The 25,503-nt window shown below is 44.3% G+C and overlaps 1 protein-coding gene across 3 annotated transcripts in view; it reads left to right on the plus strand.

Moving 5' to 3' along the window:
• sema4c (sema domain, immunoglobulin domain (Ig), transmembrane domain (TM) and short cytoplasmic domain, (semaphorin) 4C) overlaps positions 1–25,503 on the plus strand; it is a 124,284-nt gene that overhangs the window by 61,478 nt on the left and 37,303 nt on the right. For 2 of the 3 annotated variants that reach the window (XM_087984256.1, XM_087984255.1), the window contains one exon: positions 5,074–5,244. In XM_087984256.1, coding sequence (XP_087840382.1) covers positions 5,121–5,244 — 124 coding nt within the window. In that variant the 5' untranslated portion in view covers positions 5,074–5,120. Of the gene's footprint in view, positions 1–669; positions 4,740–5,073; positions 5,245–25,503 lie in introns of those variants that run through there. The other variant, XM_043681283.2, reaches the window with a different exon arrangement.

Raw genomic sequence — 25,503 nt, forward strand, 5'->3', positions numbered from 1 at the left:
GAACTATCACCTCGTGACACTGAATGGTATCACCACCACTGAATTCTCTACACACGTCTTAAGAGTTACCATTGACCAGAAAGTCAACTGGACTCGAGACAGTGGCTGAAAGAATAAGTTAGGCTATGAATCGTGCAGCAGGTAACTTGGCTCCTGACTGCCATAGCCTATCCTTGATTTACAATGCTTAAATCGAAGGGTGATGAGATACTGCCCACTTGTCCAGATGGGTCAGGCTTGACACCATCTGGGGCAAGGCAGCCTCTTGCTCCTCTGCCACTCATTACCTATTAGTACTATCTACAAGATGCACTGCAGAACATTGTTTTTACCTAGATCTTTGGCAATGACTGCAGATGCTGGAAACCAGATTCTGGATTAGTGGTGCGAGAAGAGCACAGCAGTTCAGGCAGCTTCCGAGGAGCAGTAAAATCGACATTTCGGGCAAAAGCCCTTCATCAGGAATAAAGGCAGAGAGCCTGAAGCGTGGAGAGATAAGCTAGAGGAGGGTGGGGGTGGGGGGAAAGTAGCATAGAGTACAATAGGTGAGTGGGGGAGGGGATGAAGGTGATAGGTCAGGGAGGAGAGGTTGAGTGGATATGTGGAAAAGAAAATAGGTAGGCAGGACAAGTCATGGGGTCAGTGCTGCACATTGATGCCCTGGGGTTGAGTCCGTGTGGGCACATTGATGCCCTGGGGTTGAGTCCGTTTGTAGAGAGCCCCTTCCAAACCGACGGCCACTTCTATCCACAAGGAGTAGGGCAGTAGATAAATTGCTATGTCCCTAACCTGCAATTTACTCTTCCATGCTAATTGCAATCCTGACTTGAAACTTGTGGGTAAGTCACTCAGTTGCATTAAATTTTGCCTATTAAAACATTTCAGACAAAGTAGTGAAATGATAATTAACACTTGAGTTGCTACATGCAATAACTAACAGACCCTTTCAAGTGAGCAAGTATAAGCCTGCAACCCAACTTGGCTATTACCAGATTTGGTGAAATCTGGCCAGATCTTAAACCATCCAAGTTTTGTCTCAAGATGTTTACAGGGTTTGGGCCTTCTCCAGTGTTTGTTCTTGTGAAGTTCTGCTGTTGAGTTGCTCTGGTGTTTAATTCTGAGTTGTTAATTCTTGGATTTGAAGTCATTTTATATTGTTTCTTCGCTTGAGAGTCCTTTAGTTGGAGATGATGAAGGTCTGCAGTTGGCTTCCTGATCAAAAACTATCTGTTTTCAGTTAGATTTGGCCTTGAGAGAGAGAGAGAGAGTTAGAAGACACAACATTACAGTGATAACTCCTTAAATTGTTCTGCACAGTCATCAGTTGTCCTTGTGGCAATAGAGCATTCAACAGATCAGGCCCAAGTGTCAAAGTTGCTTTCTTCATGTAGTCTCAGCAAGACGTGGCTAACTGCTAGAGTTTGTGTAACAGGCTGTCTCAATTTCTTGTTTATTTGAGCTGGACTTAGTGCTGTGTGTAATGATGTTTTTGATTTTAGTCCATGAAGAGTCAGTACATTTCTGAAGTCTGTAATATGACAAAATAATTAATCGTTGCTTCTGTGTCACACGTCTAAACTTTGTCATTTCCTTTCTGAGGGCACGATGGATTTAGTTGTGAAAGGCTGCTGCGGATGGGCAATAAATCCTGGCCAGAGTGACAGCATGTTAGGGGAATCTACCATCTTGACCTTGTCTGTCCTTTTATCTGAATCCACACCCACTGCAAGATGATTTAATCAAATGTATATGCACGCCTGTTACAGTGACTTGAATTTGAGGGTGCTTAACAATGGCTGTACTTGAATACCTTGCAAGTGACACAAGATTGCGTTAGAGACTGGAGGCAAGCATGAGCTATAAACCCTGCCTGGCACTATTGTTGGACAGCTGACATTCTGATTTTGAAATTGTTTTCTTGTTGTATCACAATACACGTGTTTAGAAGTGTCATTGAAATGAAGATGCTCCTGTTGTATCTTAAGCTCATGTGCTGCCTCTCTGATCTACTGGTTATGATCTAATCACTTTGCACAGTGCTGTACGATGTGATATCCTTCTGCCTTATCCAGAAGATATCGAATCCTGCTGCAATCTGAGTTTGGCGTATATGCCAATGACTTGAAGACACAAGGTCATTGTGTACCTGCTTGAGTGGTGTATCCGCTGAGCCGGATGGTCTTCCCTAGACATGCATGGGATCAAATGGGGCTAGCAGCCTGGTGGGGGCAAGTCTATTTTCTGCACTCCTCATGCACAGTTCTGCACCTATTGCCACACAAACTTGTAAAAAGCTTATTTCATGGGCTTTGGGAAATCGCATACATGGTACAGGATACAGCAGCATAGTTATCTCCACAAAAAGTGTTTTCAGCCGAGAGAATCCAATCCCTACAGTGCAGCAAGAGGCCGTTCAGCCCTTAGGGTCTGCTTCAGTGCACCAAAGGGCATCCTATCTAGACCTATCCTGATAACCCTGCCTGATATTAGGGCATATCTACCTAACATTCACCTATTTGGATTGTTGGGCAAAATTGGAGCACCTGAAGGAAACCCACGCAGACACTGGGAGACTGTATAAACTCCACACAGACAGTGGCTCAAGACCAAAATCAAACCTGGTGCTGAGGCAGCACTGCTAACTAATGGGCCAGTGTGCTGTCCAGAGGTCTACAAGTGTAGAAACGTACTTTGCGATTGTGACGTATATGAAGCTAGTTGAAATCCTGTATTTTACCACAAACAAACACTCTGACATGTTTCCGGAAGGATGGAATTTTTAAGACATTGGATCTAGAGCCTCTGAAGCAAGAGCTAAAATTAACAAGGCTGACAAAAAGTCTGGACAAGGTTAAGCTTGAGAGCGTGAATGAGGTTACCAAGTTAGGTGGAGGGAAGTATGTCTGTACTTGGTGGAACAAAAAATCTGTTTTATTGTGCTAAATCGATTAATCCATTTTCCACTCCTTGAGGGTGGTTCAAATTTGGAACTTGCAAATGCAACAAATGAACCCTTCTGCATTTCAGATGTATAGAAAAGAGGAAGGTACCCAATGAAAAGCAAACAGGAAAGGTGGCAGTTGTAATTGGTCGCAAGAAACTCTGCTAATGTAACAAGTGCTGGCAGAGACTATTTGGGCTGAGTATCCTGCCTCTGGGCTGTACAGTATAGTGCATGTACCATGAGTTTTGCTGAAATGTTGTTTTTTGCAGTTTGTACTTGAAATTTGCCCACTGTCCTTTTTTTTTAAAAAAAAGTCTCGCAGAGAAATTTCATGCTCCCCATCACAGGGTTGACATCATGTAAGTGGGAACAGACAATGAGCTAACCTGCTCACATTACGACATGGCAGCAAGGGATTAGCCCATGATCTAATTTGCCTGCATGATGTGTTTGCACTGCGGGAGATGATTCTCCTCTGAGAATTTGCTATTGTAACGTAAATGACATGCGATTTAATGATTGCACTGATCTCACTGCTCAATATTCATTTGCTTATATACAAGGGTTCAGCTGGGACTTCTGATGTCTGAAGTTGCGATTGGACCTTTATGATGACTATGTCTGCATGTTAACTGATTTAATCATCTGAATAATTGAAACATGAGGGTTTTACTGAGCTGTGTACCAACTGCATCAGTTTTGAACTGTGCACAGGACAACTGGTTTAAGTTTTTGTGCTGAGCCCATTTTGGAAAAATTGAAGTAGTGGTAAGTGTCCATATTTGAATGAGAGCGTAGTCTTGGTTGCATGACTCATGAGCCCAGTGGTTGAGTCATTTTGCATTAGTCATGCCCACGGTTTGCATTAGAAAGCTGGCCACATAGTGAGGCTGCTGAAAACTTAAACAAGACTTATCGTCACTAAGTCATGTCTTTCTCATGAATTCTGGCAGCTTTTATGGAGAGCAACACCGCTGTCGAGTATTTACAGAAATTTGCTCTGCAATTAACTTTGGGTCAATGACATATTGAGATTGTTTTTGGATCTCTAATCTTACATGGAATGCATTCTAGCTAATTGTTTCTGACTTTTGACTGCAACATGAGAATTTGGGTATGTTTATAGCTTTGACCAGCTTGCATTACTAATGTTAGATTTTTGTGTGATTACTACCTAACCTGAACTATTTCAGTTGGTCTTGGTGAGTTGATGAACTTAATGATAAGCACTCTGTCCAGAAGTTCCTAGACCAAGTTGATTGTCTCCACTGTTGGTCAGAAGCTGATTCTATGCTTAGTCACATTTGTTTTTAAGAGGCAGAATTGATTTGTAAGCATCTCACTAGGACTGAGGGGCCTCCCATGAAAGAGTGTCAAAAAGTTTCGGTTATTCTAAGCTTTTCTCTATGACTGAATGGAGGTAAATAACTGGAAAATTGTAAGGTTTGCCCCATTTATCCTTTAAAAACCAAATAAGTTCTGATTTATCAAGCTTGAGTGGTTCAGTGCATTGTTCCCTTGCCTCTGAACCAGAAGATGGCATGAAATCCAACTCTAAAATGTGCTGGCTGTGAAAGATCTCTCCCCCCGCCCCCCAATGCAGCTTATGTCTGTCCCTAGCCTGGAAAGGTTGGGAGCAAGTGGAAGGCCTTTCAGTTGTCTGAAGTGCCAACTGAATTTGGTGTTGCATAATGGCCCCACGCAAGGTGGGTAAAGCGAAGGCACTGTTTGCATTTGAAAGACTGATGGAAACAGGATCACAAAATTGACAAGGCAATTACAATATCTAACTTTGGTAAGCAAGATGGCACCCACTTTCAATTGGCTAGCTCTAAAGTAATGGCGCAGACAAGTTGGGCCATATAACTGCCTCTGCTCTTTTGGTATTGTTTGAAATCTTTGTGTTGACAAGGACAGAAAATGTCTGATGCTCTGCAAAGTGATGCTTGTCTGCAAGGTTATCTTGTATTACTCCATGCTGTTGTGCCATTGTGGAATGGTATGGAGTCTGTCAGCTCCTGGCAGGCATTGCGCAGCTTACATAGCCTTCAGGGTCTGCTTGTTGTCTGAAACTCATATGCTGTTCAAAACTTTGTTGCAGTACTGACCAAGTTAACACTTGTTTGCAGCTTGCCCCACCTCCCAAGACCAAGACGTCACAACACAGTGTGGAAGGATGGAAGATATGGCTAGTCATGGCTGTTATTTGCTCATCCTGAGCATCGTGATTGGGACATTGCTTCAGTCAACACAGTCAGTTGGCTGGAATACAGTGCCACGCAAAACTGTGCGACACAGTGGTAAGTAGTCAAATCATTTGTCCTGCATCTTTTTCCTTTCAGCCCTGCGTGATGTGAGTGGTTCTGGTAGTTTTGAAGTGGAGTTCCCCATCTTGAGTTTGACTCCACTGAATTTGGATCGTGCCAGGGAACCACATAACCTGAAGTCCTGAATGATGTAACACATGACCATGGTTACAAGGTACAAGGGAGATGATCAAAATTGAGAAGTATGAAAGTATTATGCTGAAAACCTGCTTTTACATGTGTGTCACCTTGGATACACCACCTTGTTTTCAAGATCAATCAGTTCCACAGGGGTATGTTTTCGCAGCTCATTGATTGGAGGAGGGCTGACTTGGTTTGAGTGTTTATTCGGCATAGTCGCTTATACATGCGAGTAAAAGACAGGACACAAATCTTAAAAACATGAGACACTGATCCTGCAGAGGTTCAGTTCTCTGCCTTGCTGACAGAATTTGGTGCTTTGATTTAAGTTTTCTCTGCATGTAGGGCACAAAATAACCTTTGGCACAAAAGCCATTATTGGAGTTTATCAAATCTTGCTGGGAGGAATAGAGGTATGAGTTTGCTGTTGGAGAAAATTCTAAGCTTGGTGTTCTTAATCATCCTTATCCATGCGACAACTGTGAACTTGGTGCATTTTGTCATTAGAAACATTTTCTGTCATGTTTGGCTGCTGCAGGACTGATGCTACTCCAGCCTCTGTGAGTGAGTTGTTGGCTAACAATGTGAAAAGACACCAATTTATAGAGTGTAATTCTAAGGCAATCACCAGATCCCCAGTGGACCATACTTGGTAGCCATAAACTTGCTTCTCTAACTATATCTAAATCAGGAACTGTGGCAATCACTGCTTTTGAGAAACAAAAGTGCTTTTCCCAAACAGCAGACTGAATATTAACAGTGCTGTGAATCCGTGAAAGATGATGTGTTTGCACACTATTTTGCTTTGGGTTTGTTTTTTCCCTGCTTGTGGAGTGCTTTGCTTCTCTTTGGACGAAAGCTCACCCAATTGTGTTACACATGAAATGTTTTGATTCTCCCACTCAAAAATGCAAATGTAAAATTGACACCAAGCTATTTCTGAATGGAGTTTTGTTTCCTTTTAAGCTTTTGGGCTCACTGCCCGTGTGGGGGGGGGGGAAAAACACAAGCTACTGTAATGTGTGGATTATGTTAACCAGCTGATTTGAGTCAGTGCTTTTGAATTTTGCAACAGGTAATGGAGGGTACCATGAAATTCAGGTGAATCATCAGCATGGTCTCTCTTCACTATCAGCTGACTTGCTGTCAGTTCAGCAAGCATTGCCGCTGAACTGATTGGATATGACTCATCGTCCCATTGTACTAGATATGAGCATCTCCACTTCATTCTAACCCAGCCCAAGTTGCTCCCATTATGCCTTGAAAATCTTCAACCTTGAAGATGTTCTGTGACTTCGCATCCACGACTTTGTGTGGTACAGGTTCAGGGTCAGACATTTCATCTTGTCCCTAAAGTAGCACAAGTGGAAATTGTGTACACCCAAATGAGTTAATGGAGGTTGGAAGAAAGAACACCAGAACACGGATTGAGATGAATGGCTCAGAATTTGGTTTGGGTCAGGATATAGTTTATAAGCTTACGTGACATGTAACAGTAGGAACAAGGGAAAAGAATGTGCGTTTGCACTCCAGATATAGCGAGAAGGTCTTTATTTTTAAAGTGAAGATCACACCCTGGCCACCAGCAACCAGCCCATCCTCGGTGACCATAATGTTTTGTAGTTGAGTGCAGATGCCTATTTGTGATTTACAAATTATAGGGAATCTCTGCCCATATTGGCTGAAACATCTACAATTATGAGTAAAGAATATAATTTCCTGTAAACTGAAATAGTATCATGATTTACACTATGGTTGTCTTAGAGGGGCAAGCATTTGGCCTTAATTCATTTTGGCCAACTCAAGTTGGGATTTGTCTATTTTAGTTTTTAGATTTGGTGAGTAACCTTTTAAGTTGGGTTTCGTGATGCTTAGTCTTTCATACAGGATAAGTTGATGTTTTCTGTAATCTATAATTTCAAAGCCCTGTTGGAGTGCTTGGAGTTTGGTTGCACTGTAGAAGTTGGAAAATCTTTGCTAAGAAACATTGCCTTCTTTTAATCCTTTCAGCAAAGGATACAGCACAGAAAGTAGTTGTTCTATTGGAGCCATTTGGGGGAGCACAAGCCTACTTTTAATGTTGTATTGTCTGGAAACCCCACTCATTGCCAGTCAATTTCTTGTTAAATCTTAAGCATCAGTCCTCAAGTTCAGTACATGAGCCATGATCTTAGCATTGGATGGGGCTTGAGGTTGTTGAAGAGTTTCCTGTTGATGTGACTGGAAAGTTGTTGTTTAAAATGCAGAAGAGGACAAGATTATCCACTTAAAAAGACTTCTCCCCAGTAACATTGAAATGTGTTGCTATTATGAAGTCAACTGGGAATGCACATTTGAATGAACTGATGTGTACTGTTAAGCATTGAACTGAAGCAACATCTGTGAGGGCGAATGTGGGGTTGAGGAGGAGAGGATAGATAGGCATTTGGGCCATTAAAAAAGATTTAGTCACAGTTTTGATAGCAACCGTTACACAAAATGAGATTTGAGTTTTCCTTGGAGTGAAAGTTACCAACACGATTTGTGCTGATTGTCTGGCAGAGGTATAATATCTGTTTCAGGAAAACCTGGGTCCTGTTGGAATTCACAGGATCCAAGTATTGAAGGAATCTTGAATAGGAGCCTTTGATTAGTTACTGTTGTCTCTGCCTTGAATTAAATGCTGGGCTTCAGGAGGGGAGGATCAGCTGGCTGTTTTAGTAATGGCTTATGTTGGTAGTGAGCAACTACTATGGAATAATATAATGGGATGCTCTCAGACAACCTGGTGAACAGTCCAGAGAAACCTGAGTGACAGCATCCAAAGATGTGACAATTCAGCAGCACCCCTAAATGTACAGATGGCGCCAAATATTTGCTGTTTTAAAGTTTATGATCACCTGATCTGTTTTTTTAAGAATAGATTAGATTCCCTACTGTATGGAAACAGGCCCTTCGGCCCAACAAGCCCACACCGACCTCCGAAGAGTAACCCACCCTGACGCATTCCCCTGCCCTTTTATACCCCTGACTTATGCACCAAACACTGGGCAATTTAGCATGGCCAGTTCACCTGACCTGCACATCTTTGGATTGTGGGAGGAAACCGGAGCACCTGGAGGAAACCAACGCAGACACTGGGAGAATGTGCAAACTCCACACAGACAGTCGCCCGAGGCGGGAATCAAACCCGGGTCTCTGCCGCTGTGAGGCAGCAGTGCTAACCACTGAGCCATTATGCTGCCCCAAGTGAGCACAGCAATGCTGACCATTTTGTTTCACAAACACTGCTACCTTCACACTCCTGTTCAATGCTATCTGATTTCTTCGACATTAGTCCAAGAGTTACCACCAAGACATTAGAGTCCTGAAACCAGCAGCTAAAACTTGTGCTGACATCCGGTATTGGACTGGAAGCGCTCAGCTCAGCAGTTCCATCCAATGCAGGTGGTTGGCAAGCTTATCCTTGTCCTTCCTGCAACAGCATGGACTGGCCCAGGGTCTTGCATCCCCCTCAATTACCCTCACATCTGTTTCCTGTTAGAGCAGACTGACATTCCCAGAAGTGGGAAGTGAATGAAATAAAATGGCACTCTGCCTCTCACAGATGTCGGAGAAAGTGAGGACTGCAAATGCTGGAGATCAGAGCTTAAAAATGTGTTGCTGGAAAAGCGCAGCAGGTCAGGCAGCATCAAAGGAACAGGAGAATCGACGTTTAGGGCATGAGCCCTTCTTCAGGGATGAGGAGGGTGTGCCAAGCAGGCTAAGATAAAAGGTAGGGAGGAGGGACTTGGGGAGGGGTGTTGGGAATACGATAGGTGGAAGGAGGTTAAGGTGAGGGTGATAGGCTGGAGAGGGGGTGGGGGCAGAGAGGTCGGGAAGAAGATTGCAGGTCAAGAAGGCGGTGCAGAGTCCGAGGGTTGGGACTGAGATAAGGTGGGGGGAGGGGAAATAAGGAAGCTGGAGAAATCTGCATTCATCCCTTGTGGTTGGAGGGTTCATAGGCAGAAGATGAGGTGCTCTTCCTCCAGGCGTCGTGCTACCATGGTCTGGCGATGGAGGAGGGCAAGGACCTGCATGTCCTTGGCTGAGTGGGGGGGTGGGGGGGGAGTTAAAGTGTTCAGCCACGGGGCAGTTGGGTTGGTTGGTGCAGGTGTCCCAGAGGTGTTCTCTGAAACGTTCTGCAAGTAGGCGGCCTGTCTCCCCAATGTAGAGGCGGCCACATCGGGTGCAGTGGATGCAGTAAATGATGTGTGTGGAGGTACAGGTGAATTTCTGACGTATATGGAAGGATCCCTTGGGGCCTTGGAGGTAAATGAGGGGGGACGTGTGAGTGTAAGTTTTTCATTTCTTGCGGTTGCAGGGGAAGGTGCTGGGAGTGGAGGTTGGGTTGGTGGGGGTTGTGGATCTGACCAGGGAGTCGCGGAGGGAGTGGTCTTTCCGGAAAGCTGATAGGGCTGGGGAGGGAAATATATCCTTGGTGGTGGAGTCTGTTTGGAGGTGGAGGAAATGACGAAGGATGATACCTGGTATCTGGAGGTTGGTGGGGTGGTAGGTGAGGACCAGTGGGGTTCTGTCCTGCTGGCAATTGGAGTGGCAGGGTTCAAGGGCAGAGGAGCAGGAAGTGGAGGAGATGCGATGGAGAGCATCGTCAAGCACGTCTGAGGGGAAATTGCGGTCTTTGAAGGAGGCCATCTGGGTTGTTCGGTATTGGAATTGGTCCTCCTGGGAGCAGATGTGGCAAAGGCGAAGGAATTGGGAATATGGGATGGCGTTTTTACAGGGGGCAGGGTGGGAGGAGGTGTAATCTAGTTAGCTGTGGGAGTCAGTCGGTTTATAGTAAATGTCCGTGTTGAGTCAGTCGTCCGAGATAGAAATGGAGAGGTCTAGGAAGGGGAGGGAGGAGTCTGAGACGGTCCAGGTAAATTTGAGGTCGGAGCGGAAGGTATTAGTAAAGTGGACGAACTGTTCAACCTCCTCGTGGGAGCACAAGGTAGCGCCGATGCAGTCATCGATGTAGCGGAAGAAAAGGTGGGGTGTGGTGCCAGTGTAGCTGTGGAAGATGGACTGTTCCACATATCCGACGAAGAGGCAAGCATAGCTGGGGCCTATGCGGGTGCCCATGGCTATTCCTTTGGTTTGGAGGAAGTGGGAGGATTGGAAAGAGAAGTTGTTCAGAGTGAGGACCAGTTCAGTCAGTCGAAGGAGGGTGTCAATGCAAGGGTACTGGTTGGTTCAGCGGGAAAGGAAGAAGCGGAGGGCTTTGAAGCTTTCGTGATGGGGGATGGAGATGTATAGGGACTGGATGTCCATGCTGAAGATAAGGTGTTGGGGGCCGGGGAAGCGAAAATCATGGAGGAGGTGGAGGGCGTGGGTGCTGTCCCAAACGTAGGTGGGGAGTTTGTGGACTAATGGGGACAGGACCGTGTCAAGGTATGCAGAAATGAGTTCGGTGGGGCAGGAGCAGGCTGAGACAGTGGGTCGGCCGGGGCAGTCAGGTTTGTGGATTTTGGGCAGGAGGTAGAAACGGGCATGCGGGGTTGGAGGCGGTGGATAAGAGATCCCCTGAGGTGATGAGGTTATGGATGGTCTGGGAGATTATGGTTTGGTCGGGTCATGGTCAAGGGGGCAATAGGAGGAGATGTCTGCGAGCTGGTGTTTAGCCTCAGCAATATAAAGATCGGTGCGCCAAACTACCACTGCGCCTCCCTTGTCTGCTGGTTTGATGGTGAGGTTGGGGTTGGAGTGGAGGGCTGCATGTTGCAAGGGTGAGAGGTTGGAGTCGGTGCATCCACTGCACCCGATGTGGCCTCCTATACATTGGGGAGACAGGCCGCCTACTTGCGGAACGTTTCAGAGGACACCTCTGGGACACCCGCACCAACCAACCCAAACGCCCCGTGGCTGAACACTTTAAGTCCTCCTCTCACTCCGCCAAGGACATACAGGCCCTTGGCCGCCTCCATTGCCAGACCATGGCAACACGACGCCTGGAGGAAGAGCGCCTCATCTTCTGCCTAGGAACCCTCCAACCACAAGGGATGAATGCAGATTTCTCCAGTTTCCTCATTTCCCCTCCCCCCACCTTATCTCAGTCCCAACCCTCGGACTCTGCACCGCCTTCTTGACCTGCAATCTTCTTCCCGACCTCTCCGCCCCCATCCCCACTCCGGCCTATCACCCTCACCTTAACCTCCTCCCACCTATTGTATTTCCAAATGCCCCTCCTCCCTACCTTTTATCTTAGTCTGCTTGGCACACCCTCCTCATTCCTGAAGTAGGCCTTATGCCCGAAACGTCGATTCTCCTCTTCCTTTGATGCTGGCTGACCTGCTGCGCTTTTCCACCAACACATTTTTAAGCTCTGATCTCATAGATGTAGGCAGTTTTTTTGGCTTGACTGAAAATCTTAGAGACATATGTCGGCGACTTGCTGCTTGTGTCTGGTTCCCCGAGGAAATCACTTAAATGTAGTAGCTACACTGATGCAGTACTAAAACCTGAATTGTTAGGCTTTCGTTCTTGTATGACCTGTTTTGACAGAGCGATAACTTTGTTATTCACTTGTTCTCAAAATTACCTGTACATATTCTATTAGCTTGTTTTTGAATTCCATTCCCTCCTGTCATGTACTGCAAAAAGTCCTTATCGTCCCCCTTTGCAATGCCGTTCCACACCAGAACCATGAACGAGCAAAATGCATGTCTTTCCATGTCTTCTTTGATACTTCTGCAAAGAAACTAGGAGCTCGTCAGTAACTATCGAGCATGCTTACAGCTGATGTTTAAAGCGTTGGTCATTGGACTCACCTCTTAGCCTGAAAAATGCCCTACTATTATTGTGGCAGCAGCAACCTTCATTCCTCAGTGGTTCCTGTCAATGGTACTTCTGTGGTTTCGATTTGTGTTTAAGCATATATTAACCTTTGCTCGTCAAAGCTATTGAATGAAGAGTCAAAATCTGGCATGCAAAATTGTGGAAACTGTTTGGGCAGATAAAACACAAGTCACATGGTAGGAACTGGTATGGACCATAATGCCAAGAGGGAGAGAAGGTCAGCAAGGTTGAACGTTCAAAAGGTATGAACAACAGTTCCTCGATGTGTTTGGAAAGCATAAGACTAAAAACAGCATGGCTTTTTGGTGTACCTGTTGCAAACAAATGCAAGTGAGTTCATCTCCGAATGAAGAGCAGACAGACTAGTTGCCCTGTTAACTTGAGGGTATCTGGGCAATGGTAATTGAGTTGTTTGTGTTAAGAGTACAAGCAGTATGCAGTCTAAAGCCAGCTGAACAAATGGCAGATGGAAATCATCAATAAAACTCATGATATGAAGACTGTAGGTGGTAGTTAGTGATATGAGGAAGGAACAGTGTGTGGGAGAGAGTTTTTAGGAATGGAAATCATCAGCAGATCCCCTATCAATTCCAACATACAAGGAGCATTTGGAGGAGAAATCTCAGGAAGAATGTTGAGTGGTGGTGTTCACAACTGATTGAAGCCAGATGAACAGTTCAAATTGTCTGAAACATTTTGCAGAATGTGGAAGGTAAGGGTCACTACCAGTGTCACCATTGACTTCATTTGCAGGAAGTGCACCCAACGCCAGCTCCTCAAAAAAACCCATGTAATGGAGCTGGATGAACTTCGGATCATTCAGGAGGTGGAAGGGGTTATTGAGAGGAGTCGCACCTCAGGTACAAGAAAAAGGCAGATGGGTTTCAGTTAGGGGATGGAAAGGGAACCGGCAGACAGTGCAGGGATTCCCTGTGGCCATTCCCTCAATGACAAGTAAAACAATTTAGATACTGTTGTGGGGGGAACGATTTACCAGGGATAAGCCATGTGGTACAGGTCTCTGACACAGTCAATCCTTGTTGCTCAGAAGGGAAGCAGGGAGAAGAGCAGAGCATTAGTCATTGGGGACTCCATAATTAGGGGGACAGATAGGTGGTTTTGTGGGAGCGAGTGTGTCATGGTTGATGTATGGCATTTCTAGTCAAGGACAGTATTACAGTAGCAGTAAGGATATTTTGAGAACTCTTCTACATAGGTAGTGTGAGCTGAGGTTTGAAACGAGCAAGGAGAAGGTCACCTTGTTGGGAGTTTTCTACACACCTCCAAATAGCTTCAGAGATGTACAGGATAGGATGGCAAAGATGATTCTGGATAGAAGCGAGAGTAACAGGGTGGTTGTCATGGAGTCTTAAACTTTCCAAATATTGACTGGAAATACTATAGTTCAAGTACTATAGATGAGTCAGTTTTTGTAAAATACGTGCAGGATGTTGACAGGCCAACAAGGGGCAAGGCCACATTGGATTTGGTACATGGTAATGAACCTGGCCAAGTGCTAGATTTGGAGGGAGGTAAGCATTTTGGTGATAGTGACCACAATTTAGTATGTTTACCTTTGCAATGGAAAGGGATAGATCTATAATGCAGGGCAAGAGTTACATCTAAGGGAGAGGCAATTATGATGTAATTAGGCAAGATTTAAGATGGACAGGATGGGGAAGGAAACTGCAGGGGATGGGCACAATTGAAATGTTGAGCTTACTCAAGGAACCGCAACTGAGGTCCTTGATAAGTATGTACCTGTCAGGCAGGGAGGATGTGGTCGAGCACAGGAGCTGTGGTTTACTCTTGTCAAGAGGAAGAAGAAGGCTTATGTGAGGATGAGAGGTGAAGGCTCAGTTAGGGTTGCAAGTTAGAGAGTTACAAGTTAGCCAGGGAAAACTTAGAGCTAAGAAAAGCCAGGAGGGGTCGTGAGAAGTCTTTGTCAGATAGGGTCACGGAAAACCATAAAGCTTTCTTTCGGTATACCAGGAATAAAAGAATGGCGTAATCTTTCTCTAGTCAATCGTGAACAGTGGGAAGTTGTGCGTGGAGTCCAAGGAGATCGGGGTAGCAGTAAATGAAGTCTTTTGCCAGTGTGAATACTGATGAAAAATAAAGTCGAGGAGAATACTGAGATACAGGCGACTAGACTAGGTGGGGTGATGTTTGCAAGGAGGAAGTGTTCGCAATTCTGGAAAGTGTGAAAATGGATAAGTCCCCTGGGAGGGATTTATCCTAAGATTCTCTGGGAAGCCAGGGAGGAGATTGCAGAGCCTTTGGTTTTGATCTTTACATTGTCATTGTCTACAGGAATAGTACCAGCAGATTGAAGGGTAACAAATGTCGCCTTATTCAAGAAGGGGAGTAGAGACAACCATGGTAATTATAGACAAGTGTGCCTTACTTCGTTTGTGGCAAAGTGTTGGAAAAGGTTATAAGAGATCACATTTCGAACCATTTGGAGAGGAATAAGTTGATGAGGGATAGTCTTCACAGTTTGTGAAGTGTAGCTCACAAACCTTTGAGATGGTGATCAAACAGGTGGATGAGGGTAAAGCTGTTGATGTGGTGTACATGGATTTCAGTAAGATGTTTGATAACATTTCCCACGGTAGGCTATTGCACAAAATATTGAACAAGGCATGGGATTGAGGGCAATTTTAGCGGTTTGGATCAGAAATTGGCTCACTGAAAGTAGACAGAAGGGTGGTGGTTGATGGGAGATGCTCATCCTGAAGTTCAGTTACTGGTGGTGTGCCTCAAGGATCTGTTTTGGGGCCACTGCTGTTTGTCATTTTTATAAACGACCTGGATGAGGGCGAATAAGGCTGGATTAGTAAACTTGTGGATTACACTAAGGTCAGTGGAGTTGTGGATAGTGCTGAAGCATGTTGCACAGAGGGTCATAGATAAGCTGCAGAGCTGTGCTGAGAGGTGGCAAATGGAGTTTAATGCAGAAAAGTGTGAGGTGATTCTCTTTGGAAGGAGTAACAGGATTGCAAAGTCCTGGGCTAGTGGGAAGATTTTTGGTAGTGTCAATGAGCAGGGAGATCTCTGTGTCTATGTGCATTGATCCCTGAACATTGCCATCTAGGTTGATGGGGTTGTTAAGAAGGCATATGGTGTGTTAGCTTTTATTGGTCGAGGGATTGAGTTTCAGAGCCATGAAGTCATGTTGCAGCTGTACAAAACTCTGGTATGGCTGCACTTTGGGTATTACATACCATTCTGGTCACCGCATTAAAGGAAGGATGTGGAAGCGTTAGAAAGGGTTCAGAGGAGATGTACAAGGATGTTGCCTGGAATGGAGGGAAAGGCTGGGAGACTTGAGGCTGTTTTCATGAGAGAAAAGATTGAGAGGTGACTTAGTTGAGACAAAGATGATGATCAGAGGGTTAAATAGGGTGGGCAATGAGAGCCTTTTTCCTCAGATGGTGATGGTTAGCATGAGAGAAGGTTGCTTGAAATTGAGGGGTGAAAGATCTAGGACCGATGTCAAAGGCAGTTTCTTGACTCAGTGGTAAGGGTCAAGAACACGTTGCCTGCAACAGTCGTAGACTCACCAACCTTAAGGGCATTTAAATAGTCATTGAATAAACATCCGGATGAAAATGGATTAGGGTAGGTTAGATGGGCTTCAGATTGGTTTCACAGGTCGGCGCAACATTGAGTGCTCAAGGGCTTGTACTGTGCTGTAATGTTCTGTGTTTTATAAAACTGACAAAGCAAGCAGTTCTGGAGGCGTCATGTGCAACTAATGCTTTCGTTTAGAATGACCAGAGTGGAAAACAAACCAGTCTACGTCCGTCATTGTGTTCATGTTACTGGGGTTGAGGGCCAAATTTGCTGTAAGCACTTGAGCATGTCTTGCTCCTTTCACAACATCTCATTGTTGAATTAACTCATGTTCTGATGCAACGTGTAATAGGATTTGTGCACTTAGTGAATCTAACATATGACAGCAGAAGATCGTTGAGAGGATTGCCAGTGGTCTGCTGGCTTGAGGGTAAAGTGAACATTTATGACCTAACGAAGGAGTTAGTTTGGTGGACTGAGTAGAGCTAAGACTTGGACGTGATGGCAAGCCCAAACCTCAGTCCTGAGGATGACGAGGGGATAGCAAAGCTTTCCAAGCACTTGTTTGTACAGCAGTCTGAGCATTTGTAAAATGGCAGGGGCCATGCTGTTTGTTTCTCTTGGTCAAAGGTTGCCACCTTGGATTTTCCAGGTAAGTATCTGAAAAGGTGATAAGGATGTGAAACCCTTAAGGATCCAACAGATATATGGCAAAACTCCATTGACTATCATGTCCACTGTGGCATGCCTTAGCCTTCAGGTGCAGTATGCTGAATATGGTCCAGCCAAAAGGATAGTTGCTCAAATAGCCAGTTCAGCATCTGGCCACTGGAGAACCAGTTTTAGATTGGAGTACAATCGAGTCTGAGCAAATTTGTGAGCATAATAAACAGTCAGATTGAAATTTTAAAAAGATGCACAGTATGTGCAGTTGTTTGAGGGAATTTAATATTTCCTTTTTCCATTATTGGAGTTTGGAGATTAATAATAAGGTGTAGAAATCTTCAATTTATTAAAACATACATCAATTCATGTTTTGTCTGTCATTTGGTTTTGTTCTGGTTTATGTGCAGTGAGCTGCTTTCCATTTAAGTCAGCACTGGGTCAGTTACAGCTTGTGTTTTGTGAGATATTAAAGGGTTAATTTGCTCTGCTGACTGCAGGACATTGGATCTTCCCGGGGTAGGGTGGTATGCCTCTGACCACCAGGTGGAATGTAAGGAATTCACTTTACCATCTCTCTCCATTCAGAGCCATTTGCATCATCATCCCCGAGTCAGAATAAGAAGACTGCAGTTACCAAAGAATAAGAAGACTGCAGTTTACACCAGGTCTTGCCATTAAGCAATGATTTAATCACATTGTCTCAGGAAATGGTGTGATCACCACATTGTGTCTTGAGTGGCATGTGACTGTGGGAGAAATGGCTGGGGGTTGTCTTGTGGGCGTTACTGTAATATGAAACTTTTGTACTGTAGAAGGGAAGGATGTTTCTTTTGTTCAGGCATCTCTTGACATGGCTCTGCAAGCCCTGCGAAGTGTTAAGAGTTCCTTCAGAAAGCTTGAACTTAATAAAATTTTGGTGGTACACAGAAGTTGCCGTATTGCAGTTGCATCAAGTGTGTAAGAGTCTTGAAAAAGAACTTCACATGTGCAGTGTGCATTGGACACTGTTTCCATCAAACATTGCTGCAAATAAAATTTGGGATTATCTGGAAAGCTGAATTTGTTTCTGTCTCAAATACTACCAGGCACATATTAAGCAGGCTAAATGGAGTAAAATTCCCTTCGCAGGGAAGAGGGCTCTGCCTTGTCCCAAGGGTGAAATTTTCAGGGTCCTTTGTGTACAGTATAGTAGCATGCAGGCAAGATCAGTACCTGCGGTTTTGATCTGAAGCCATGAAGGTTTCCAATGTAGTCATGTTGGCTGCTCCTGATAACCTTATGGTCTGCATCCCAGGATACTTAAGGAGGTGGCTCTAGAAATCCTGGATGCATTGGTAATCATTTTCCAATGTTCAATAGATTAAGGATCAGTTCCAGCGGATGAAAGGATGACTAATGTTGTCCCAATTGTCAAGAAAGGAGGGAGAGAGAACAGGGAATTATAGACCAGTTAGGCTGATGTCAGTGGTGGGAAAGATGCTTGAGTCAATTATAAAAGATGAAGTTATGACTCACTTGGATAGTAGTAACAGGATATGTCAGATTTACGAAGGGGAAATCGTGCTTGACTGATCTTACGGAATCTTTTGAGGATGTAACTACGAAGATGGACAAGGGAGAGTCAGTGGATGTCGTGGACCTGGACTTTCAGAAAGACTTTGAAGTCCCACATGGGAGGTTAGTGAGCAAAATTAGGGCACATAGTATTTGGGGCAAAATACTGACTTGGACTGAAAATTGGCTGGCTGACAGGAATGGAAATGTGTTGCTGGAAAAGCGCAGCAGGTCAGGCAGCATCTAGGGAACAGGAGAATCGACGTTTCGGGCATTAGCCCTTCTTCAGGAATGAAGAAGGTCTAATGCCCGAAACGTCGATTCTCCTGTTCCCTAGATGCTGCCTGACCTGCTGCGCTTTTCCAGCAACACATTTCCATCTCTGATCTCCAGCATCTGCAGACCTCACTTTCTCCTAGCTGACAGGAAGCAAAGAGTAGTGATAAATGGGTTCCTTTTAGAACCCCAGTGGGGTACCTCAAGATTCGGTGGTGGGACAGCAGCTGTTGACAATATACATTAATGATATAGATGAAAGTATTAAATGCAATATCAGCAAATTTGCTGATGACACAAAGTTCGGTGGCAGGATGAAATGTGAGGAGGATGTTCTGAGAATACAGGGTGACTTGGACAGGTTCAGGTGAGTGGAAGGATGCATGGCAGATGCATTTCAATGTGGATAAATGTGTGGTTATCCACTTTTAATGGCAAGAATAAGATTACTATCTAAATGGAGTCAAGTTAGGTAAGATCTACAAAGAGATCTAGGTGTTCTTGTATATCAGTCAATGAAAACAAACATGCAGCTACAGCAGGCAGTGAAGAAAGCAAATGGCATGCTAGCCTTCATAACAAGACGAATATCGGAGCAAATATAACCATCTGCAGCTGTACAGGACCCTGGTGAGACCGCACCTGGACTAATGTGTGCACTTTTGGTCTCCATTTTGGAAGGACATTTTGGCTATTGAGGGAGTGCAGTGTAGGTTCAGAAGGTCAGTTCCCGGAATGGCGAGACGATCTTACGCTGAAAGATTGGAGTGACTGGGTTTGTATACACTTGAATTTACAGGGATGAGAGGGGATCTGATTGAGACGTATAAGATTATTAAAAGGTTGGACACTCTCTGGAGGCAGGAAATATGTTTCCGCTGATGGGTGTGTCAGAACCAGAGGACACAGTTTAAAAGTGAAGCGTAGGCCATTTAGAACAGAGTTGAGGAGAAACTTCTTCACCCAGAGAGTGGTGGATATATGGAATGCTCTGCCCCAGAAGACAGTGGAGGCCGAGTCTCTGGATACTTTCAAGAAAGAGATGGATAGACCTCTTAGAGATAATGGAATCAAGGGTTATGGGCATAAGGCAGGAACAGGATGCTGATTGTGTATGATCAGCCGTATCATAATGAATGGTGGTGGAGGCCCGAAGGGCCGACTCCTGCACCTATTGTATACATTGAACAGACAGCAGGTGTTAAACAGAAGATTGCTGTTGACCAGTATGTGGATTGGACTGGAGCAGCAGGGGCCCCTGACAAACCCACTGAAATAACCACTGTGAATTTGGTTTGCAACTATCATTCTATGAGTCAGTTGACATAAATCTATGTAATGACCAAAAGCTTGCTAAGCTTTGATTTCTGCATTGCTGGCTGTTATTTTATGCATGAAGCATTAACAGCTGGAACATGCATGAACAAACTATGGTGTCATGAGTATATGCCAGCATATTGCCAAGTCGACAGAAATTTGTGTTTCTAATGCAGTTCCTCGTCTGAATCTTCATTTTAGACCCAGCCAGATGGCTTCCTACGGTGCTGTTATATCTGCACAGGTTGTCTTAAAAGTTACAGCTTAATTGCTTTCACGAAAAGGAGATAGGAGCCACTGATGGTGAAATCACCTGCAGTTCATCAGTTTGGTGATGAGTGGTGACTGGAGTGAATCGTATCTATGATCTTCCGTATCCTTGACTTGAGCGTTGTCATCTGTGTTTAGATGGTATGTAATAATTCGCGTGTGAAATCATGGCACTGCATGTGGGAACTTCAGCTCAACCGTTTGCACTGCAACTTGGCTTTGTCGTTACAGCATTGGCTGACCAAATTCATTGAAGCATCTCCACAGCTTGCATGGTTAACGACAAGATGACTTGGATGCTAGTTACTCATTGTTATGCTTTGCTTGACAGTGAAGTTGTGGGCTTTTCTAATTTTAGGAGTTCCAAGTTCCTTGGAAGTGGAGTTACAGGTCATGACAATAATTAAGGCCTTTGGAATGCTTGCCTTTATTGCTCAATGCATTGAGTATAGGAGCTGAGAGATCATGTTGCAGCTGTATAGGACATTGGTGAGGCCACTTTGGGAATACTGCATTCAGTTCTGGTCTCCTAGTTTGAAATGGTTCTGAAAAGTTTTACAAGTGAGCGGGGGAAGATGCACAAGGGACCCAACAGGCAACCTTTTCACACAGAGGTTGGTGCCTGTATGGAATGTGCTGCCAGAGGAAATGGTCAAGGCAGGTACAAGTACAACATTGAAAAGGCATCTGGATGGGTATATGAATAGGAAGGGGTTCAGAGGGGTGTGGGCTACGTACTGTCAAATGGGACTAGATGAATTCAGGATATCTGGTCAGCATGGATCGAAAGGTCTGTTTCTGTGCTGCACATCTCTTTGACTCTAAAACCGAACTTAGAATAACATAACCATTTGAAAATGCAACTTAAGAAAGAGCTGTTCCGATTTCCTGTAACATTAGATAAACACACCCCTTGGCAAAAAGGTAAATTGAAACACACGTTTTTACAGGAGAGAGATCTAAGAGATCAGCATGGAGCTGTTTCTTTGGGTTAGTTTTAGCTGGAAACCAAAACTAGGGAATAAGTCCTGATCCCAGAGAACTAGCCACTCCACCTGCATTCGACGAGTGCTTTAAATACAAACCTGAAAGACTTCGCTGATTAACAGATGCTGCCTAAGCCAGCCATTAATAAAGTAGCCAGTTGAGACATTGAGGCACCTCTGCCTTTACAACCCCCCTCAAAAACAGAGGGCAGAGTAACCTTGTTAAAGGAGCAGCGTTGTCACACGTGATTTGTCCAGAAGAACAAAAAGGTAACCGGTTTATTGGACTTTGCCTGAGTCGTTCGTGAAAAACACTTGGACTGAATGCAGTACTGGTAGTTGCTTTCCAGCTGCTAAAATGGAGTGAGACACTGAGCTGACCTGCGATGCTGGTGACAAAGGGCTAATTTCTAGACAATGACTTTGTTGCAGACTTAGACTTGAGTGTGAGAGTTTACATGGATACTATATCTTGCTATTGGACACAGAGTCCCACAACCACAGTCAAGTAGTGTTGAAGCTGAGTTTGGAATACCGTAATCTTTCTTGCTTTGAAGAAGACACCAATAAATCAGCAGTAGTTTGAGATCAAATGAGCAGGGGTTATCAGGCCGTTATTCCCCCCTTTTGTCATCAGATAATTGGGCAGTTGGTTTGCACCATGCATCTGTCCCCTTTTTGCACATTGGCTGTTTGAAGTTTCATCTGAATCTTAGAGTCTCACTTCAGATAGCTACTATTTATGAAGGTAGCCATATTGGAAATGCAATTAATTGTGTATTCAAGGTCCGTGATTGTTGGAGTTGGTTGTTGTGACTAGTGATCATAGGTTGAAAGAGAATGGTAAACTCGTGGGTAACAATAAGGCTGGACAGGGAGCTTGAGGCAGGTGGTGAGAAAAACTGCAGCTGTGAAAGTTTCTTTTCAAAAGGCGCTGATGGGAATATTGGGGAAAATCTATGTGCGCTGAGGAGCTCCGTGGTTTGTAACACTGCTGTAAATAGCATACAGAAAGGTTTTTCATTAGCCTAATGCAGGAGGTTTTGAGCAACATTGGCCATGAGTGCTGCCTTTACCCTGATGGAGATCTGAAACAATTAGGCCCATTGTTGGAATAGCCTCCTTCAACCAAAGTTGAGATACTGAGCAGCCAAGACTGTTGAAACTGAAATGGTTAGAATGAAAGACTTAAGACTACAGGAATGTAGTTCAGTTGTTTGAATCGTGATCTATATTAAAGGCAGTTGGCCTGGGTTTTATGATGAAGTTGCTTTGTCATGACTGAACTAAAAGCATTTTAATTTTGAAAAACTTGCATCTTGTCCATCAATCAGAAGTTAAATTTTGCCACTGGTTTTCAACAAATGTTCACAATATAATAGACTAAATGGAGGTCTCTTGTACTTGTTCTGCTGGAATGAGATCCAGGCTCACCTTGAGACTTAATGGTTTGACAGATTATGCCTTGGAAACCCAGTGCACCTTGGCAGATGTTTCTCTGGTCTAATCGCATAGATGTTTGTTGCAGATTTGTGTTTGACGTGGGATAAAGCAATCAAGCTAAGTCAGATTTTTGTCATGACAGACATTAGACAATGGCTATGTGGTGATGGAAATGAAAGAGTTTAAGCAAAGTGTTGATAGTTTTGAGCCTGGAATTTTCTGTGTAGCCCCTCTTGTTGGCATTGTGGATTGAACAGGCATAAAAATGTTGTTATTGCTGGTCACACTAAAAGATGAAGGGTTCATGCCCAAAATGCCAATTATCCTGCTCCTCGGACGCTGCCTGACCTGTTGTGCTTTTCCAGCACCCCTCTCTCGACTGATCTCTACCATCTGCAGTCCTCACTTTCTTGACACTAAAAGATGTGCAAAGAATCGTTTGAAGATGGTAATAAAAGATTTAGACACCCTGGGAGTGAGATAAAAAACAGATTTAATGCTGAGTGTAATACATTGTGGCATTTCTGGAATGACATAAAACATTGACTGGAGTCAATGGTAAGTTGAAACCAATTGAGCAAAGTAGCACAAATGCTTTATTGTTGTGGACACTCAACTGCTATCAAGTGAGTGCTAATGGATTCTGCTGGTCTTCGAGTGTTCATGTGTTCAAAGTTGGAATCGGCAGTGAGGTATTCTTGCTTGTAAATCAATGGTTTTACACACATTTGTATTCACAGCAGGTTTAAGGGAGCTACTGTACCTGAGCAAGTGGGTGTTTTGCCAAAACTCAATAGTGGGAAATGTCTGAGCTATGGAACCTGTGCAGTAACATGTAGCCAAAGAGGAAGTAGCTCTTTTTGCACGTTAAAATGTTGAGTGGCCATAGAGAGTTGAATATTTCCACGTAGTACACGTAATTCAAAGGAAAGAAGGAAAGCTGGGATATGATAGAAGCTCAAAGATAATTTGGTGCATTGGACAGGTAGTACCAGAATACAACACAATCACTTAAGGCTATCTGAAATGTCCCTATAAAAATGTAAGAACTGGAAGATGTCATATAAGCAAATGGAAGAGTGTTTAAGCTAGTTAATGTGGAGGCAGTGCATTCTATGTGCAAAGAACTGCATGCTATTTTGGAACAAGTTTTTTTATTCTCTGACTTCATCCCTGGCTTGCTTATTAGTCTTCAAATCTGTCCTGACAGAGGACTGCTTCTGTAAACTGTCAGGAATACTTCCTTAAGGTTTTGAAGCTTAAGACAAAATAACAATTTAGTGGGCGGCACGGTGGCACAGTGGTTAGCACTGCTGCCTCACAGCGCCAGAGACCCGGGTTCAATTCCCGCCTCAGGCGACTGACTGTGTGGAGTTTGCACGTTCTCCCCGTGTCTGCGTGGGTTTCCTCCGGGTGCTCCGGTTTCCTCCCACCATCCAAAGATGTGCAGGGTCAGGTGAATTGGCCATACTAAATTGCCTGCAGTGTTAAGTAAGGGGTAAATGTCGGGGTATGGGTGGGTTTCGCTTCGGCGGGTCGGTGTGGACTTGTTGGGCCGAAGGGCCTGTTCCCACACTGTAATCTAATCTAATCTAAAAAAAACAATTTTAATTGATCTCTGCTATAATGCTGGCTGTTGTTGGTTGGTGGCCAGCCTTGTTCAGCTCTCGCAAGGAATTACTGGAGGGAACTAAGGGAAGCATTGATAACTCAGCAGTATTCTCCACAAAATGGTGTGGCTCGCATGTGGAAATGCTGATGTTGGACGAGGTCAGAGGTCAGGACTCCAAGTTACAGTCCAAAAGGCTTTTTGGAAATCCCAAGCTTTCGGAGTACTACTGTTGCTGATGACTTCGCCTGACTAAGGGGCATTGCTCCGAAGACTTGATGTGCTGGACTCTCACCTGGTGTTCGGTGACTTCTGACGTTATTCACAAAAGATTCGAAGAGGAGAAACTATCCAAAGGTCCAAAGGCTTTCGGTCATTAGGAACTAGCACAAGTTGAATTGTTAAATTGCCAATCTCAATTTGCAGAGAACTGACATTTCACCCAGAACTGTGTTCACACAGTGAAGATGCTGTTTTAGCAGGTGAACTACTGTGAACTTTGCCTGAACAGCGTAATGCTTTTGAGTATAGTGCACAATCAGTATCTACTTGGTTAAAAAAAGGCACACATTTAGTGAAACTACAAACACAAAATGCTGGAAGTACCTGTGCAATGACGTGGAGATGAGGAAACCTGTTCATGGTTTCAGAGCAAGAATGTTCCCTGTTCTTCACGTGAAACTACTCTGACCCAATTTGAAGATACAAAGTTAGGCACTTTGTGCCTAATTATGTAATGTAGTGATATTTCATATTAAACAGTGCACTATTTCAGTGTTGTTCATGCGTCCCAGCCCCTTCTTTCAAGGCAGGAAAATAAGCTCCCTACTGCCACTTACTGGCTGAAATGTGAAAATTTGGAGGGAAATCTGAAGTCAGGCGCAAATCTGCCTGCACTCTTGTATCCTCATATGCATATGAAACATTGTACTGCTGATTAAGTGTTGGACTTGAAATTGCAGTGTTTTTTAAAATGTAGCTTTTCAAAATGTGTTTGCCTCTGGAACAGGTGAGACTTAAACTTGGGCCTCTCAGGCCAGAGTTAGGGACATCACTACTGTGCCACAAGAGACCCCTTAACTTGGGATAATATCAGAAGTGCAAGATTGTGCACCTGTTAACCAAGTGATACCAGGCTGCCTTGTGTTTTTCAAAGGAGTAAGTGACCAGCTTTGTCCCCTGCCTGCATGTGTTAAACATTCTGCTCAGGAGTGATCAGGAACAACAACTCCACCATGTTGTTTTGTCTTGTCTTCTGATGCCAGTCTTACCAAGGATATTCCTGACACACAAGCTTGCATCCTTATTGATACTGAAGATGTGATCCATGCTTTTGAATGGCTTTGTGCCACAATAGTTGGGTTCTTTGGGTGATGGGGGGGGGGGGTGGGGGTGGGGAGGGAGGGTGCACTGCTAATGCTTTTGGATCGTGGGAGTAGACTAGTTTATGGCTGAAGCTTGGAAGTAATTGACCTGACAAAGCAGGCATAACTGTGGGTTCATGTTGGGGAAACCAGCTTTAGCCAGATTTGCAGGTGTATGTTCCACTATGTGCTTGTGGCTTATGTTGGAAACTGTTGTAATTTGTTCTGAGAC

This window comes from Chiloscyllium plagiosum, unplaced genomic scaffold, assembly GCF_037043375.1.
Source record: "Chiloscyllium plagiosum isolate Xiang-an unplaced genomic scaffold, Cpla_swu_hap1 HiC_scaffold_48, whole genome shotgun sequence".
Lineage (NCBI taxonomy): Eukaryota > Metazoa > Chordata > Chondrichthyes > Orectolobiformes > Hemiscylliidae > Chiloscyllium > Chiloscyllium plagiosum.